General features: G+C 34.5%; 1 protein-coding gene across 4 annotated transcripts in view; it reads right to left on the reverse strand.

Moving 5' to 3' along the window:
- LOC149564957 (general transcription and DNA repair factor IIH subunit TFB1-3-like) overlaps positions 1 to 18,025 on the reverse strand; it is a 275,928-nt gene that overhangs the window by 193,896 nt on the left and 64,007 nt on the right. For all 4 annotated transcript variants that reach the window (XM_089818484.1, XM_089818486.1, XM_089818483.1 and 1 more), the window contains exons 8-11: positions 14,229 to 14,382; positions 13,384 to 13,459; positions 13,070 to 13,165; positions 12,641 to 12,685 (exon numbers count right to left, since the gene is read on the reverse strand). In XM_089818484.1, the coding sequence (XP_089674610.1) occupies positions 12,641 to 12,685; positions 13,070 to 13,165; positions 13,384 to 13,459; positions 14,229 to 14,382 (371 nt within the window). The remainder of the gene's footprint in view (positions 1 to 12,640; positions 12,686 to 13,069; positions 13,166 to 13,383; positions 13,460 to 14,228; positions 14,383 to 18,025) is intronic.

Consider the following 18,025-nt stretch of genomic DNA (forward strand, 5'->3'; position numbering starts at 1 on the left):
ACAGAAAGTCGCGCTCACCTCTTAGTGTCATTATTAAATGTTGAATTGTTTTGATATTTAATATATATTATATTGTTTACCATCAGGATACATATATAGTATAGAAAGATTCAAATTACTTTAGAATATTAAAAAAACTTTTGTTAATCCAAAGGCTATAATTATCTATCCAACATATTCAAATCACAATAGCAAGTGGCAAAATTAAGGAATTGAATGATAATCTAGGATGAAAATGCAGATATGGCACAATAGTAGTTGGAAGTGTTAGAAAGTTAACTCCAAGATAATTGAGAGGGGGGAGTGAGAGGTTGAATTAGTAATGCATTTAAAACAACTCTCAATATCTATATTTGTTCTGAAACATGTAAACAATAGATGCAACAACTATACAAAGATAACCATACACAATAACACCAGATATGTTAACTAGGGAAACCCTTGATCAGAGAGAAAACCCCAGTGCGAATGATGCCCACAAGATGATGTACTAATATAAAAGTTCCTTGTGAAAGGATAGACATTGTTAGGAGTCAATGAAATACAATCAGTACATGAGTCCCTAGTAGGAGACTTTAAATCCTTGTTAGGAGATACAAACCCTGTTAGGAGTTGTGTCGACCCTGTAAGGAGTTGATAGTAGGACAACTAAACCTACTGTCAAAATAGCCTCAGTACTATTCTTCCTTAATAATACAAGTATGAAATAACAACTGTCCAACAAGCAACTTAGCTTGTCAAAGTAGTTCGAAAACACAAATTACAAGTTTTAAAATCATGTCCATATTGGGTACTAACAGGGGCTCTAACTGTGGGAATGTTTTTTACTACAAAAACAGAGAACTCCAGCAATCTCTTGTAAAGACAAGTGCCCTATCCATTGGGCGATAGAGTTAGCAAGAAAACCGGGAGCTACTTGTAGAGAGGGCGGAGGGAAGCAGGGCAAAGCCAACTAACCAAAACACCAAAACTACCAGCAAGCACGAAGGTTGCACATTATTCAAACTACCACTACGCACAACAAAACATATTTACAATATTTACAAAGATAGGAAGAGAACCTACCATAAGAACCAGAAGAAAGAAGAAATTATGTAAATCCATTTACCGGTTGGGAGAAATAGGAGCCTTTCCGAATCAGCAAATTGTACCTCAATGGAACAACTCCAAACCATTGCTTGCCGATGACTCTTTCAATTCCAAACTTCAAACTGACAGCGTGCATACATATGCTGATCCAACACTCTTTTCTGAACAGCCATTACTCATCATAGTACTCTCCTTCACTTGAGAATTGATCTTTCACATTCACAAGTTTAGATTCTACTTCAAACTGAAAAACATAAAATGTAGAAATCTCACCAAAAGATGATGTGCAATACCCGGAAATGCTGTCATGAAGATTCAATTCTTGTACATGCTCATGGTCAACTTGCAGCCCTAGAAACACCTCATTCAACATGGGATCAACCCTTGGATATATGTTTTCTCCATTTCTTTCAAGGAACCAGCTGCCATCAAACATGCCACAAATTCCATGCTTTTCTCTTTCCAAAATAACATCACATGTTTCAGCATTTCTCCCACAATCCAAATCAGCAAAGCTATGCATAGATGAATGAAAAAGAAAAATTATCAATGAATGCTTCATTCTCAGTCTGATTTGAACAAATAGATGAGACATCATCAAAGAAATGACCCGGCTCGAGTGATGACAAGAATGTGTCTATGATTTCTTCTTCCTCATTAAGAGGAGTGTCTTTCAACATCTCAGCTGAATCACCACTAGATTGGAAGTCAGTTTCACACCACCTTTCCTCAAGAAGAAAATCAGCATGAAGATTTTCATTCCAATGCACCTTTACCTTATTTTCACGAAAAAATTGGATCATCATCAAATGGGCTGACTTGCTGGAGATATAACAAGAATTCATCAATGATTTCTTCTTCTTGATCAAGTGATGTTCCTCTCCATGCTTCAGCTGAATAGTTTACAAACTGAGTATTAATTTCAGCATCTTTATCATGAGAAAGAAGTTTTTCTTCATGCACTTTCAACTTGTCATAATTACATATTTCTTCATCAAACTGAACAAACCTTTGCATGGGTTGATTACTGGTTTTCAGGCACGAGGAACCATCTTCATTTTTCATGAAAATGGGAAGTTCATTTTTAGTCTGCATGTTATTCTGAATCCTTTCATCAAGAAGACTTTTCAAAGAAAGATGATCAATATCAAAGCTGAAAGATTGAAATTCCAACGGCAAGTTGTCTACTTTCTCACCAATAGGAACTTCTAAAATGAGATGACTATCAATAGTCTCAAAACTGAAACTTTCAAGACGTGGAGAAAGAGATTTAGATGCACCTCCATTAAAATCAGCATTACCTATAAGGTCTGCTGCTGCAATATCTTCAGAATGAAAAGATTCAAGAATAGGATCTTTTTCAGCAGTCACATTCAAAGAGTCAATGTCCTCACAATCTCTCATGACATTTAAAGATTCATTTTCAGACAAAGCATCACTAGAAAGCATTTCAATAGAATCTTCAAGCAAAGAACAATCGCCATGATCCTCTGCTGTAAAACTTTCTACATGAAATGAAGAAAGATCTTGAGACAAGATTTCATCCTTATTGCTTACCCTTTCTCCATTGTTGGCATATATATTCTCATCCGTTGAAGCTGGATCAACATGAGGCTGGAGTAACTCTCTCTGTCCTTCTTGGTCACTCATGACAAGGTGATTGAAATACATGGGTGAGACTAAGATAACAAGAGGTTCATCATTATCTACCTCCAAATGCTTCTTCAACCGAGCCACTTTCTCTTCAAGATTTTGCAAGTCTTTCAGCTTGTGAAATCTTCCGCAGAGGCCTTTCCATAGTAGCCAACATCTTGCATCATCTTCAAAGTGTATATTTTTCTAGATACCCTTGGAAATACTTTCTCTAAATCTATGCACAAAGTCACGTAACACTTTATCGTCAATTTGACAAAGCTCCAGGAGAGAAGGGTCTAGCCTTGGTCTTCTCATGACTTCTATATCCAACATGGTCTTTGTATAGAGTCGCCAATCCTCTGTACACAAAGATAATTATAAAACTGAGGAAGCAAATGTTAGGCATTTAAATCTTCGCTTCATTCCCCAATAGAGTCATCAAAAATCTGTTAGTGAACAGATTGTCCTTCAAGAAAATACGTGTAAATATAACCCTGAATGCCCAAGTGAGAGGACTAATCAGCACCAACAGTTGGACAGGTTATCATTGGATTGATAACCTTCCTCTGAATTTTATCGAGTACAGCTCCCCGTGTAAGATATACAATGAATTAATTATGGATGCTTTTAACCAAAAAGCACAAAAGGATTTCAAACATCTACCTATAAACACAAAGTAGATGCGGAAAAACTAAACAACTACAAGAAAATAAATGGCAAATGACACAAAGTCCATTCACCCCAACATGTTACAAAGGACGAAATCAAGAAACACATTTTCCATCTTCTTGGGCAAGTGCAGAAACAAAGCTATGAAGATGTCTTGCAATTAGAATGTATACAAGGAACAGGGACAATAAAAGCATATTTTAGAGAGAACTAAAGTGACAAGAAGATCACGATTAGTGGAAAGAGGATCGCTCAAACTCTAGGTTTTGATATACAATCAACTTCCGAGTCTCCCTTCCCTAAAGCATAAAAGATACAAAGACCTTATTACACATTTGCAATTACAATCACTATTAAAGAAAGCTGAAGCTCCTTCTCTGTATTACATAAACAAATCACAACTCTCCTATTCTCTAACACACAGTTCAAAAAAAAGAAAAGAAAACCCTCACTCTGCTTCCTATAACCTTCACAAGAAAATTGGATAATTCTAAAAACCTCTCCCCTTGTTGTAGCCCACAGTCTGCAATCTCGAAGAGAAAAGATGGAACCCTTTGTATTGCTGCTGCTGGCTTATTTATCTTTTCACTTCCCATGGCTTTTCAATTTCCCTAACTAAATCTTGAAATAGATTATTTAAAAAAACTCTTTCCCAATGATAGGTATCTGTTAAATGATGCTTGAAAAGCATAGTCATTCCCTATTCTTTCTTTGCTCTTTTCCATACCACATTTCGAAGATTAAACATTAGATTATCCTAATGAATTTATGACCCTTCTAATGTTTAATTCCCACACTTAGCCGCATGCATCTTATAAGCTTAAAATCAATTGAAAATTGTCAATAAATAAACATTATATGGTACTGTTGTTTGATTGGTGGATTATGTATGAAGTCTTTCTAATGTCTCCCTAAGATTCAACCCATTGTGTCAAGATAATGCAGAAGATTTCATTACCATTGCATGACTTCACTGCTGTGCGAGGAGTGGACATGTATTAAAAGCCAAAGGTCATTTTGTGGACATGTTGCTTTAGCCCATTGAAAGCTTCCGTGAAACTCATCCATATGATGCCCGAGTATTTCACTATGGTCAACTTCAGATCCTTGACCCAGTGCCAACATGAAGCTTGCGAATACATCTCACAACTTACTCCTATAATTGTTGCCAACCATACTCGTAATTTGATTTCCACGCCCTTTCCCCCTTCAATTCGCACTTTACCTGAGCTCTATGTTTTTTTAACGGGCATGGGCAAGCAATCTATCTCACCTTGAAAGCTAACACTTGGTAATGACAACATAGAAGCTTGGTTCGATTAGGTTCCACCTGCCTAGTGTAGATAAATTCTTTTAGATTGTCCCTCTTAGAGTTTGGTTTCTCTTCCTTCAACACCAGTCCAACGCCAGGCTAACTGCTAGCCATCTCCAATACCCGTACTGCCAAAGGATTCAACGACACTACCAGGATGTCCACTCATAAGACTACTATGATGACACATACTTAGTGTATTGCCATGAGGAATAGGTGCTCTGTATATTGTTTTTTGAATCAGCATGAGAAAGGGCTGCATGGTCCCATTTCGCATTAGCTTGTCTAGACAGTAGAGGGCCATGAAGATTTTCATCAAGATCACCTGCGGCATCATCAGATTCGTACCCTTCACCGGCATTATCCTTTTGCACACTCTCTTTATCTCACTGATCGTTTTTCCCATCATCTATGTGTCTTTCTGTTGCATTCCCGATAAGCTGGTCTGTGGCCTTTAATATCTGTGCCTTAACGAGCCACTGTTATATTCTAATGCCGCGGCTTTGATCTTCATGTCGACTCGGCGTTAGAACAGTTTGACTAATAATTCTCATGCATATTTTATATATCAGGTTCAATGAACGCCTTGTGCTTTGTTTATTATGGCTTGATAATGAATACGATGCCGCCAACATTCGCAATGAAGCTCGGCCCCCATATATTCCAATTCAAGCTTCCAACTTTGAGAATGGACGCATTAATTCAAGTTTGGGCAACATTCTTTGGGTTGAGATATTAGGACTCCCCCAACTGGCAAGAAGAGAACTCCTCACCATATGCTAGTCCATTAGTTTTGTGACCTCCATGTTTCTACCAAATTGACCTACATGCTCACCATGAGCGACTATCCTTTAATTGAGACCGCAGGGCATCCATGAGAGCGTGATCTCTATCAACAAACATTTTGCTTTTAACTTTGAATGTCGCAGCTGTCACAGGATTCTCATGAAATGAGGGCCTCGAAACTTGTCAATACGGTGCTTCTATGAACAAGACATTACATCGAATAGTTTGCCTCCACCATTTAAAAAGGAAGAATGAACCCTGCGAATATTTAGTTATAAATTTTTTTTTGTTTCAGGAATCTATTCCCTCAAACCCTTGAGTAGGACCCTTTTATATATTACTTTGTCCTTTATATTTGTGCTGTCAGATGCATCAATATGTTCTCTGATTTACTAAACCTTCCGTGTTTTCCTATTATTCAGGGAATTCCATATAGCCCTGATTTAGGAACTTTGAACTACTGGATTGAGACCGTTAGAAATTTCACAATATGAACTTCTAAACAAGAATATGAGATCCATATGCCTATATCTGAAAAATCAATCAATGTTCCTGAAATGAGCTTTGAATTCTGAACCTGAATCATGAATTCTAGACTTTTAAATCTATATTTTGAATCACTGCACTGTATTGAACCTTGAATTTGTAACTCAAGACCTGAACTTTGAAACTTTGATCTCTAAACCCTTGGGCTTCTGAACTTTGCTTGTGTTGAACCTGCAGGATGGATCATTTGAACCGCTGGACCACTTCGAACTACTTTGAACTAAGGTTCAAAGTAGTTCGAAAACACAAATTACTAGTTTTAAAACCATGTCGAACTACTTTGACAAATTATAGTCAAACCACAACAATGAGGATCTACGTCAGAATCACTTTCACTTTTAACAAAACTTAAATATGATTGTAAATCCTTTGCTTGTTTCAAGTTTTACACAGCAACCTCCATGTTAGCAAATCGACCAATAATAGATATGGGCTTTTTGTTGCCATAATGAACTAAGGCATTAAGAGTAATTGATAGTGATTAATTTTGAAAAGCCACCGGTTACAAATATAACTTGTCGATCAATCATGAAGGGGAATTGGCATGTCGTTTGGCATCATATCTATTCACCTTTCTGATATGATATAAAAAGGAATGGGCATTTGAATACAATCGGGATAGTTCTCGATAAAGGGAAGTATAGTAAGGGTAATAACATCTTTTTTTATCATCAACGACTTGGAAAATATAATCACCTAAGCGAGTTTATGTTGGTGTAAATAAGTATTTACTATTTATACTTTACTTAAATTTACTTAGGTTAATGCATTTTCATATTGGTTGTCATATAGACACCTAGGAGTTTGCATATTCATATGGGTTGTCATGTAGACAACAAAGTAATTTGCACTCCAATTGAGCACGTGTCTACTACATCTCTTAATGAGATATACCTTTGTATTCTTGTCCTTTCATTGTTTCACATACTTTCATGCACAATGGAAGATAATCCACCTTTGGTGAACATGTGCTTAGTTGTGATGCTTATCACTTGCATCACTCCTAGTCATCTTGATTGCCTTTATATACAAGGCACTTCTATGATGTATTCATCTGATCTAAAATCCATTATCATTTGATCAATATTGAATCATTTATTTGATCATATCATTTGTTTGTCTTCTGCTATCAATTGAGCTTCTTGATCTTGGCAATTTCATTCTGTACTTTAGGCAAATTCTTACATAGTATCGGAGCTTGAGACAGATTCTTACAGTTTATATAGAGGCAGCAGTTAGCAATCATCGAACTAAGAAAAAGAAAAGAAAGAATACAGGAGTCTGACTACCAAAATACACAGCAGCATATATCAATTGTCGAACAATTGACTTACATAAGAACAGTCAGCAAACTTTAATCGCAAGTCATAGCATAAGGGTCTAGTTGGAACAAGGTAGGGAAGCAAGAATTGTACATCCATATTAATCAGGGATTTGGGATAGCAAAAAGGAATCGTAAGCACCAGCAGTAATTGTATTTGGTACATATAAAACTCATCATACGACAGCACCCCAAGTTCATTTCATATACCAATAAGGGAGCCTATGAATCCTTGAAGTGAACACAAACTTTATACATAGTTAAGTATAAAATATATTGAAAATCATTCATTCAAACCTTCCAAATTATAAATTCAAAGCAATTAAAGAGTATCACCAACAAGGGACATTACAGTATGCTTATATATAGCTTTTGACAAAAATATTGTTGCCTTTTGTAATGTCCTTTCTCGTCAGTGATCATTCAAGTGTTGATTACTATATTATGTTGTCATCCAGGTAGGCTATTGGGGATGAAAGGATGGCATTGTCAGTTATAAATTGATGGAGAAATAAATTATATTATTTTGAGCCCACGAAGCAATATTGCAAGGGAAAGTTACTTTGAGTTATAATATTAAATTATTATAAAGAAAGTGCCTTAAGTTATAAAATAAAGTCATAAAGTGGCTATATTAAGAAGGTAATAAATACAAGAGCTCTGGTGGAGCTTGAGTCCCTGCCTCATGTCAAAGAGGGAAGATATTTTTTTGCAATAGTTGAATCATAATTAAATGCAAAAATAAAAGAGAATCATATTTTTTTGGCAAATTAGAAAGATTTAAGTTTAAATCAAAATTTTAATGGAAGAAATGATATTAATAAAATAAGATTATTGATATTGATATTTTATTAGAAATGTAAAATTAAGGCACTTTTCGAAAAAATACATGAATATATTTACATTATTATTTTTATTTCAAAATCTAGTTGGTTGTAGTTGATATTTTTATTTTAAGAATTTGATATTTATATAGTTATATTGCAAATATTTATATTCAATTTTTAGGTAATAAAATTGAAATTATATTAAAAAGTAGTCAAATCTTATTTTTCTCTAGTAATTACATTTTACAATGTGCTAGATAATCTTATGTAAATGTCTAATATATATAATTTAAATATACAAATATTTTTTTAGATATTTAAATAAAATTCATTTGTATTATATTTTTTCCTAATACAATTAAATTAATAAATTTCTATTTCATAATATAAACTTTTATTATATATCGAAAAAATATTACACTTTATTATTTTATATTTTTATTTTAAAAAATTAATATATATAATGACTATAAATTAAACAATAAAAAATGTAAGATCAAATATAAAAGATAAATACTTTAAATAGATAAACTTTGTCATTAAACATCTATTTTGAAATATTTTATAATATAATTCTGGAAGGTTCGACATTTTTCCATTGTTGCAGGGTTTGCCGATAGATGATGAAATCAGGGGTTTGTTTGATGCTGGGTGGCCCGAAAGCTCCACCGCCATGTCCCTCCTCGACTCAACGATTTCGAATGAGAGCGTCGAAGCTGTTTGCTGAAAGCTGGGTTGTTTTATGATTTGTCGTTGCCCCAGTTTATCGAGTTGTTCTATAGAGTGAAAAGCCACAAGGCAATGTAGTGGTGCACCGTCTTCAGAGTTTCTTTGATCTGTTTTGTGTGTTGTTTTGTTTGTTAAAGTTTTTGGCATTATTTTTAGCCAGTGTTAATTTTTTTTTTCATTATTTTTAGTAAATCTACTTCAACCATAGTTTTATTCGGGGGATATGAGAAGCTCAGTGAGAGCACCAATTTGCAGCAGCGACTGTTCTCTCTCTGGCTGATTCGCTTAGGGTTTGAATGAAACCCTCATTTTCTCTGACAAAAACTACGCTGAATAGGGTTTTTTTACTAGATTATTCAAATGGACAAAAAAGAGGAGGTGATTGTAAGTGCCAGTGATTCCAAATTTAATTTAAATTTATTTTTTTCCACTTAAACTCCCTCACACAAGAAGCCTGTCATGTGATGCCTAATGATAAATAGGGGTTGTAATGGTTGAGAGACACCCAAATAGAGAGGTTTCCGGGTCGAGTCCTCTTAATAAGGAACCAGTCGCCGGTAGCAGCAAAGAGCTCAGAAGAGAAAGAAAAGGCCAGAGAGCTCAAAAGAGAGAGAAGGTTTCTAATGGCAGCAGACAGCTCTAGTTCAGGCAAAGAATCAATGCAACAATCTGAGATTTCTAGAAATCAGGCATATATTATTATAGATATTTTTAAAATAAGAAAATAATGAAAACCTCAGGAAAATTGTCATCATCCAATCAAAAATAAGAAAATATTGATTAAAAATTAATTTAAAAATAAACTTTACACAATTTTGTTTGTGAAAATTAATAGGGAGGGGTCAATGAAAACGTTAGTTCCCTGCCTATATATAGGTAGGGACTAATAAAGTGACTTTATCATGAAGACAACATTATAAAAATGACTTTATTTTATTTATTGAGCCTTCTAGAAATGGGATGAACTCATTGGAGGAAAGGCAAGTTATGCTTATTCTAGCATTGTAACACCATTATATTTGATGTAACAACCATGCATGTCCTATGACAGAATTATTATCAATAGGTTGTGTTTGTAATGACTTATTTCCTTGGGAATCTATATTGTTTCCTGTGCATGCTGTTAATTTGCAATCAAATGAAGCAAAATGTGGTAAAACTTGACAACCCAAATAAGATTTCAAATAAAATCCTCGTTCGAGATATTTTGGTGGTATCACGCCACAAATTTTTTTCAATTGCAGGTCAAATTTTCAGTTGTATGTCAGATTTTGTAGTTGCATGTGTGTTGGTTGTTAGCATGGCAATTTGGTGAATACCAAGACGATTGCATTATAATTTATGAGCAGTTTATGAATAAAGGTTATCGTAGCATGTTATTTTCAAGCAGATCTGGTTGGTGGATTCATATTGCATGAAAGCTTGGTGGATACCTAGACGGTTGCATGTCATTTTCAAGCAGTATATATTTTTTGATTTGATTGCATGGTAGTTCTGATCGTTTCCACAAGGTGGGTTTACTTTGCATGTTAGTTGTTTGACTCATGCGTGATAGTGAATGAAATCAAAGGTATATTGCTAGGAACAGAGGAAACAAAACATTGTTTATTTCAGACATCTATGACAAAGGTGTGAAAGGTTACATCAATGGCTAAAACTAAAAATTGGAGACTGTCACCTGCTTAATTTCCTGCCTCGTCAGCCCATGAAAGGGATATAAAATTAGTGAGTCCACAAAGGAACGATCGAAATATGGAAAACTTATGAATGATATGAATCAACTTATCCAAGCATTTCAAAAATATCAACTGGATGTCATTATTGTTAGAGAAATTGCTTTTGGGAGAAGCTAAAAGGATGAATAAGAGGCATAATAGTGATGAACACACTAATGTCAATGATGATGAGCATTTAGATCATCCCAGTGCTGAGAATTCATTTGAAGCAGAAGCCAGAAGTTTGCTTTGGCCATATGAGGGTTTAAGAAAAAAGGATTCTAGAAGAGAGATAAACACAACTTCTCTTGATGTTAAGCATGAGCTTGATATGGATAACAATAGTATGCATTATTTGGGTGACCACAATGGTTTTTCCTAGTGTGTATGTTGACACAATTCATACACGTGAACAAAAAATTAAAATGAGAACATGGCATTCAAAGTGCAAGAAAATAATGTTTCCAACAAAGAGGTGCTTGTAAAAGTTAAAGGCACAACATAGATGCATGACAACTGTGCTGATTGTTATAATAACAGTGCTATATCTCTTCATTCTCAAGGAAATGCAACCCATGATCATGGAGAAGATAATGTCATTGAATCACCTAATGCTTGCATTGAAGTTTTGAAAGATGAAGATGAGTTGGTGGTGGGATGCATCCTCCATTTGTTAACCTTGAACAACAACACTAGATGAGTCCCAAGTAATGGTTTAGAATTGGATTGAGAAGGCAAAGAAAGCTGATTTGATAGACCAACAACCCAAGTTTTCCCTGAAACAAACAACCAATAGTGTTGGACATAGTAATTCTATGAGAGTTACTACTAGTGGACCAGCCACCCATGAGTTGATTTTAGGTTTTGGTGATGGAATCTACATTCCAAAATTGATAATCGCACCTAGTTCTTGTAATAGTACAACTGCTCATTGATTGGCACTTGAGCCAAACGAAATGGGTTGTTTAGTGACAAGTGACTTTCCTATATAGTTGTTTGCTACTTTCGCAGAACTGTTCAATTCTGTATCGGCTATGGGTATGCATTGGAATGTGTCGGCAAAGGATTACTTGATTGGAAAACCTCATGAGATGAGTCTTATAATTTTTCCCTGGTATGTTGACACCAATGCCATCCTATTTGTTTCCAGTTTGAGATATAAGAATGATATGTGGTGGCCTAGTCTGTTGATTTTTGAATATGTGAGAGTTATTTATCACATCCTTTGATTGGTCCAACACGTATGGTTGGATGACTGATGATGATTCCCTAGTACTAGACTGCTGCTTCATCTCAAACAGCAGATTCTATATAAGGTATCCAGGTATTGACCAGGTGGGTTTATTGTTTTTGTTTCACATGGATTCCATTGTGTTGCTTCACGGTTTGTGGTGTATTGGCATTGATATCAGAACAGCGCAGCATTTTCGTGGAGCAGTGCACCTAAGGTTCATATGGATCCTGGTACTTAGAATCACATATTGTGATTTTGGGTCCAAAGGCAGTTTAGAGGGATTTGCTTCCTTCTCCATGTATTATGATATGTTGATTTGATAATTGATAATTTCTTCATTGGTGCTGGTATGACAGTAGCAGCCATATCTGAGGACTCACTCAAGGTTCATCATTTTAAATAGGTTCCAAAGGAAAATTTATGCATGTTCTACCATTGTAACATACTAAAAACATTATATTTGATGTAACAGCGATGCATGATTTATATCAGAATCATTAGCAATAGATTTGTGTTTGTAATCACTTATTTCATTGGAGATCTATATTTCCTTTGAATGTTATTTTGCAATGAAATGAAGCAAGATACGGCACAAATTGAGAACCCAAATCAGATTTCAAGTAATATCCTAGTTTGGGATATTTCACATTTCTGGAATCATGAAAATCAGTTTCATAACAACACAATGGAAATTAACATTTACAACAGAAACGAAGGCAGCCGTATTGATGAATTTTTAACTGCAAAACATTCAGAAGAGAGCAGAAACTTTATTACCTGATGAATTATCTCTGGTGTGAGGTTAAACGTCACTCTGTTTGTCTGCAAAAGCAATCAAATATAAAGATAGAAAAAATTCAGAGGTAAAATTTGCACTTAGAACTCTGCAAAATTGTTCATCAAGGAGACTCTTCTTATAACATAATTGTAAAATTTACAAGAAGCAAACATGCCAATTATGATTTAATGAGAAACAATGGTAAGTCATTTTCTTCAAGGACATTAGAAAAATTTACTCGTCTTTTTTCCTATACAAATGTTAAGAAAAATCTAAAATGAGTCATGACGCATTTACAATCATAATAGTAGCAATGCACATCAATTGCTTTCTACCAAAAATGTTATAGGAGGTTGACAAAAATGCAATTGAGCAAAAATTGCAAGAATATAATGATCATAGAAGCATATTGAAAGCAAAGATTATACACGACCGTCAGTCATTGGCTGGACATCTGCAAGCATTGCACTTTTTAATCCAGTCCGCTGCTTTGCGCCTGTGAATGCTCCTTCCTCTAGCATACTCTGCACACAAATGCCTTTGTCATTCTACAGTCGGAACAGGCCCATTCATAAAACATGATTGAAAGGAATGCCAATCAATCTGAAATAAAAATGACTCAAAATAAGATAATCTAAAAGCTACTACATGATAATATAAGACAATTTCATGTACTGCAACACAAAGATTAAAAATCACAGAAACACGCAAATATTCATAGCCAAACTTAAATTTTCCAAACCTTTCTTGTAGCCCAAAATTCAGCTTCCGTGATAACACCACCAAAAACAAGTTCTTTGTGCAATTTCTGCAACTCGCTGTCAAAAGAAAAATAAGCCCCAATTATAGCAAATCACAAAGCCCTTGTACGAGTCAGTGAACAATGGAAAAATCACAAGAATCTTTATTACCTTCTAAAATTAAATTCATGAAAAAATGATATAAGAATTTATGGTTTCAACTTGTCAGAAACGAAATAAATATCATTCTTCATTAGCATTTTCTGAATCACAGAAGCTCCACGGATTATGCATACAGTTCATAACAACTGTCAGCTCCAATTAAGCACCCAAATCTAAATATTTTCACACCCAACAAATTAACATATTAAAAAAAATGATATTAGAACACTTCTGTAGGCTCACTTAATTTGTAGAACAAAAATTCAGTATGGGAATGCAAAGAACTCTTCTCATAATGACGTACTCACAAACTAGGGATCATTGCTAGGCTTCAAAATATAAAAACTTGCATGGCTAAAAGGTCAAAACAGATGCACTTAAGTACTTTGTTATGAAAGCAGGCACTGGTATTCTTGACAAATTTGAATTACTAGCTCATATCATCCACAAAGATAAATGCAAAAAAGAGAATACACAAATGAACAAACTTATGAAATTAGATATAGTTCTTCTCCCACCTCAATATGATGTGATAAATTATTGTAAGAGAATTGGAATCTTTATTACCAAATTTTAAATCAATTCTTGCATATCAAAGACTGTCAACAGGAATGCACTACACAAAAAGCCTCTGTCAAACAAAAGTGCAGAGAACGATTTGCATTTCTAGAGGATGTCAAGTCACCTGTCCTCACTAAGTAACTTCATCCTGCGTTCCATTTCTTCCTTACTGAGTTGCCCCCCGTGGGTAACTGTTGAGGCCTGTTCAGACCTCTGAGAGGAACCATGTGTACCTTGTCCATCTGTCACTGGAGGCTGATACTTTGCAAGAATGTTAGCTGCACATTAAAAAAGAAAAATAATTAATCAATTGACAGGCTTAACCATCACCAAACTACATGAAATTGCTCGTTACTACAAAATTGCAAATGATTTGGGTGTGCATCAGTGTGAAATAAACAACAGTAAAACTCATTCCAAAGACAAGTTTATTTCCCAAGCAACTGTCATACGTGTTGTCTCTTATGTACTGTTAAAAACAATTAAGCTCCGGACTTATATAGTGAAAGCTACAACCATACATGTCATTAAAGAAAACAGGAAAATTGCATACAGATGTAAAGAATTAACACTTGATGTAATCTACATCATCTAGCATATCTCTCCCAATGTTCGTACCTTATTACTTCCTTACACATCAACACCATGTTCGACATTAACTACCAAATAGAGTGCTTTATCTTATTCTTACTACATCGACATCCTCACGCTAAGCATGTGATAAAATCCTCTTGCTTGAGATGCACGAGAACAATATAGATGATAATTGGTTCAGGAAATTGCTTTAATCAAAAAGAAGTCAGAACCATTGATTTGCATCATGTTAAATGAGAAAACTCAAATATTGCTGATGCCAACTAAAGAAAGAAATTATGCCAATGTCTAGCAGAAATAAATAGAAATGGAATGTATAGCGGGTACAATAGCTAGGGAATGGAGAAAAATAGCTACAGCCATGGGACAAAGAGAACAGAAAAAAAGTGGGCATAATTGAAGCATGGGGTAAACCTGAGAAGATTAATTGCTAAGCCAGTACAACAATAAATAGAAAGGTAAGGGAAGAACCCAGAAAATGGTAGAAACAAAAAAAGACCACTCTAAATGGGTGTGTGTATAGATAGTAGCGTTGTGACATTTTCATATATTTCCCCATTGCAAATGGGGACCCCCTCGCTTGCTTAGTGGTATGGTCATTTTAGGCTTAGTTTTAGTTGTGGTAGTTGTTTTGGCCTTGCTTTGGCCTCTAGGTCCTCTCCTTAGGAAGTGAGCGAGTCATTAATCCACAATCTAAGATTCATCAATTAAGGATTGGAATAAAATGGTAGAAAGTATCAAGCAAATCACCAAGGAAGTTGTTAACAAGTTGCCCACAAAGTGTTGTGGAGACATTGACAAGAGAGTCATCAAAGTGGGTCATGGAAATGTAGAAATTGTGAACCAAGTCAAACTGAAAGCACGAGTAACGGTGGAAATTCCTTCAGTTTGTAAGTCAAGTGGGATAGAAAGATGCAAATGTTAAAGACAAAAGTGTTTAAGAATCTTATATAGAACAAGGGAATGCTTAAGGATTCTTGCACATTCAATTGAAAAATCAAGTTAAGTTCCAGACAAATGAATGTCTTAGGCAAAAACCTTCCACATTTCTAGCTCATTTCCTGAAATTTGGTCAAGCTAAGAAGCATTTCCAGCTCCCCTTCTAAATTTCAACCTCCTTGAGAACCCACTTCCAGCTCCTTGTCCAATTTCCGACCTTAGTATTGCATTTTGAGCTTGTGTATGAAATCCTGGTCTTTCTCCTCAACCATTTCCAGCTCCATCAGTAAAATCTACCTAAGGAATGAGAGGAAAACTTAAAAGTATAGAGATTTGAAGTTAAAACAACAAATTTTGAGTTTATAGTTCAAGTTTTAAAAAGGAAAACAGGAAATTTTCATGTTTCAACAAAGAGGTGAAGATTTTATAGGTAGAATGTGGAAGGTTTATGTAAAGCTGTTTGCTCATTTCTAGCTCTAAGCTGAAATCGACCTCTGTGAGGGGCATTTCCAGCTCTCTTGTGGAAATTCGAACCTTGGGGGAAGCATTATATTTTAAGATAAAGTGACGAAGTCAAGTTGAAGTCCAATTCAAGATGAAGGTGGCATTTAGAGTGGTTGATTTTGATCCAAGATTGAAGGAGTTTTCAACATTAAATTGAGAGATTTATGTGGTAAAATTGAATGAACAGAAGTAGTAGATATTGAAATTAGAATTCCAATTTTGTGCTTACAAGAAATGGCTTTATTATTGGTCTGATTTCTGCATTAGATTGTGTTCAATTGATGGTAAAAATTGAACACAATCTAATCCAGAAATCAGACCAATAATTTCAATGGATTGTGGAAATCTGATATCTCTAAGAAATGGCTTGACAATTGTATATGCAACTAGTGGAGAACGGTGCAGATTGCATTCCACAGCTTGAGTATTTTATTGAAGAAAGCAAGATGGAGAATACATTCTGCAGTATCAGTAATTTATTGAATAAAGTGGGGAGGAATTGCTGTCATAACCCTATGTGGTCTAGATATATATATAAACAAATATTAACAAACATATAATAATACCAAAAAAATATATATAAATAAAGAATATATTATAATATAATACATACAAGTAATAACTAGAAGATGATAATTAAAATACATATAAAACTAGCAAAATAAATGATAATAACATGTGACTTTAATTATAATTAGTTTGTAGAAAAGATAGTATCCCCAATGTATATATGATCATTACATTCAATGAGATTGAGATATCACTATCAATTAATACTAAAATGATGACTTAAAGTCCAACCCTATAAATTCAACAATAGTCAAGAACATACAATGTTGATAGGTCCCGATAATGTATGGACTTCAAATCATTAAGATGGCAACGATCACTATGACCAACATCTATCTATTATATTGAACCTGATTCATAGTCTCCAAGGAAGAATGAAGGCAATCTTGATGTCATCGTGGCAACTACAACAGGGCATCATTTGGCCTTGAAATAAACAACCATAATTTTTAGAGGAACGTAGATTTGAGTCTAACAAATCCACTAGGTAGAGAAAGAACACAACTCTTCCAAGAGGGAATAGGCATGACCATTCAGAGACTAAGAATATAATATTATTTTGACACCAACCACAAACGGGGATAGGAAGTGAAAATAAATAAAAAATCAGACAAGGATATTAAAGTTTAAACAATATAAGCAGAAATGATCTCATTCGATGGTGACAATACCAATATCACCGAAGGATAATAAGGGCAGTGAATAGAACCAAATGAAGGCATTGAAGATGTGATTCTGGCAGAGACATTTATACTTGGTGATGGTAATCCCATTAACTACATCAGTCATGAACAAAAACTAAGACAAAGAAAAGACAAACCAAAATATTGTTGAGTAACATGGATCGTGTCTGCAAATGTACTAACATTGCCAATGTGATAGATGATTTCCAACTACTGATTTGAAGACTCATAAATATGAGAGGAGGAGACATGTCTTATGAAGATACATGTCTCTATAGTTAATCATCATTAGTTAATATAAATAACCATATGTATAACTCATCTTTAAGCATATATGTAATATATTATTATATTATTATATAATAATATATAATGTATAATATATATAATACATATTATATCACATATATAATATATTATATATATATATATATATAAGATATTTATCTTAAAGATGATTTACCATCAACAAGGTAACTCATGATAAAAACAATCTGACAGAAACTACAACCTTAACGCTCCCTCTTAGCTACGAAGGATTTATAGAACACATTATGCTCTCAAGAATAAGAAGAGATATCATCTCAGTATGATATTCAATTCACTATGAGGCTAAATTCCTCATCTTTCA

This window comes from Cupressus sempervirens, chromosome 3, assembly GCF_028749045.1.
Source record: "Cupressus sempervirens isolate cs-2001-9-10 chromosome 3, ASM2874904v1, whole genome shotgun sequence".
Classification (NCBI taxonomy): domain Eukaryota; kingdom Viridiplantae; phylum Streptophyta; class Pinopsida; order Cupressales; family Cupressaceae; genus Cupressus; species Cupressus sempervirens.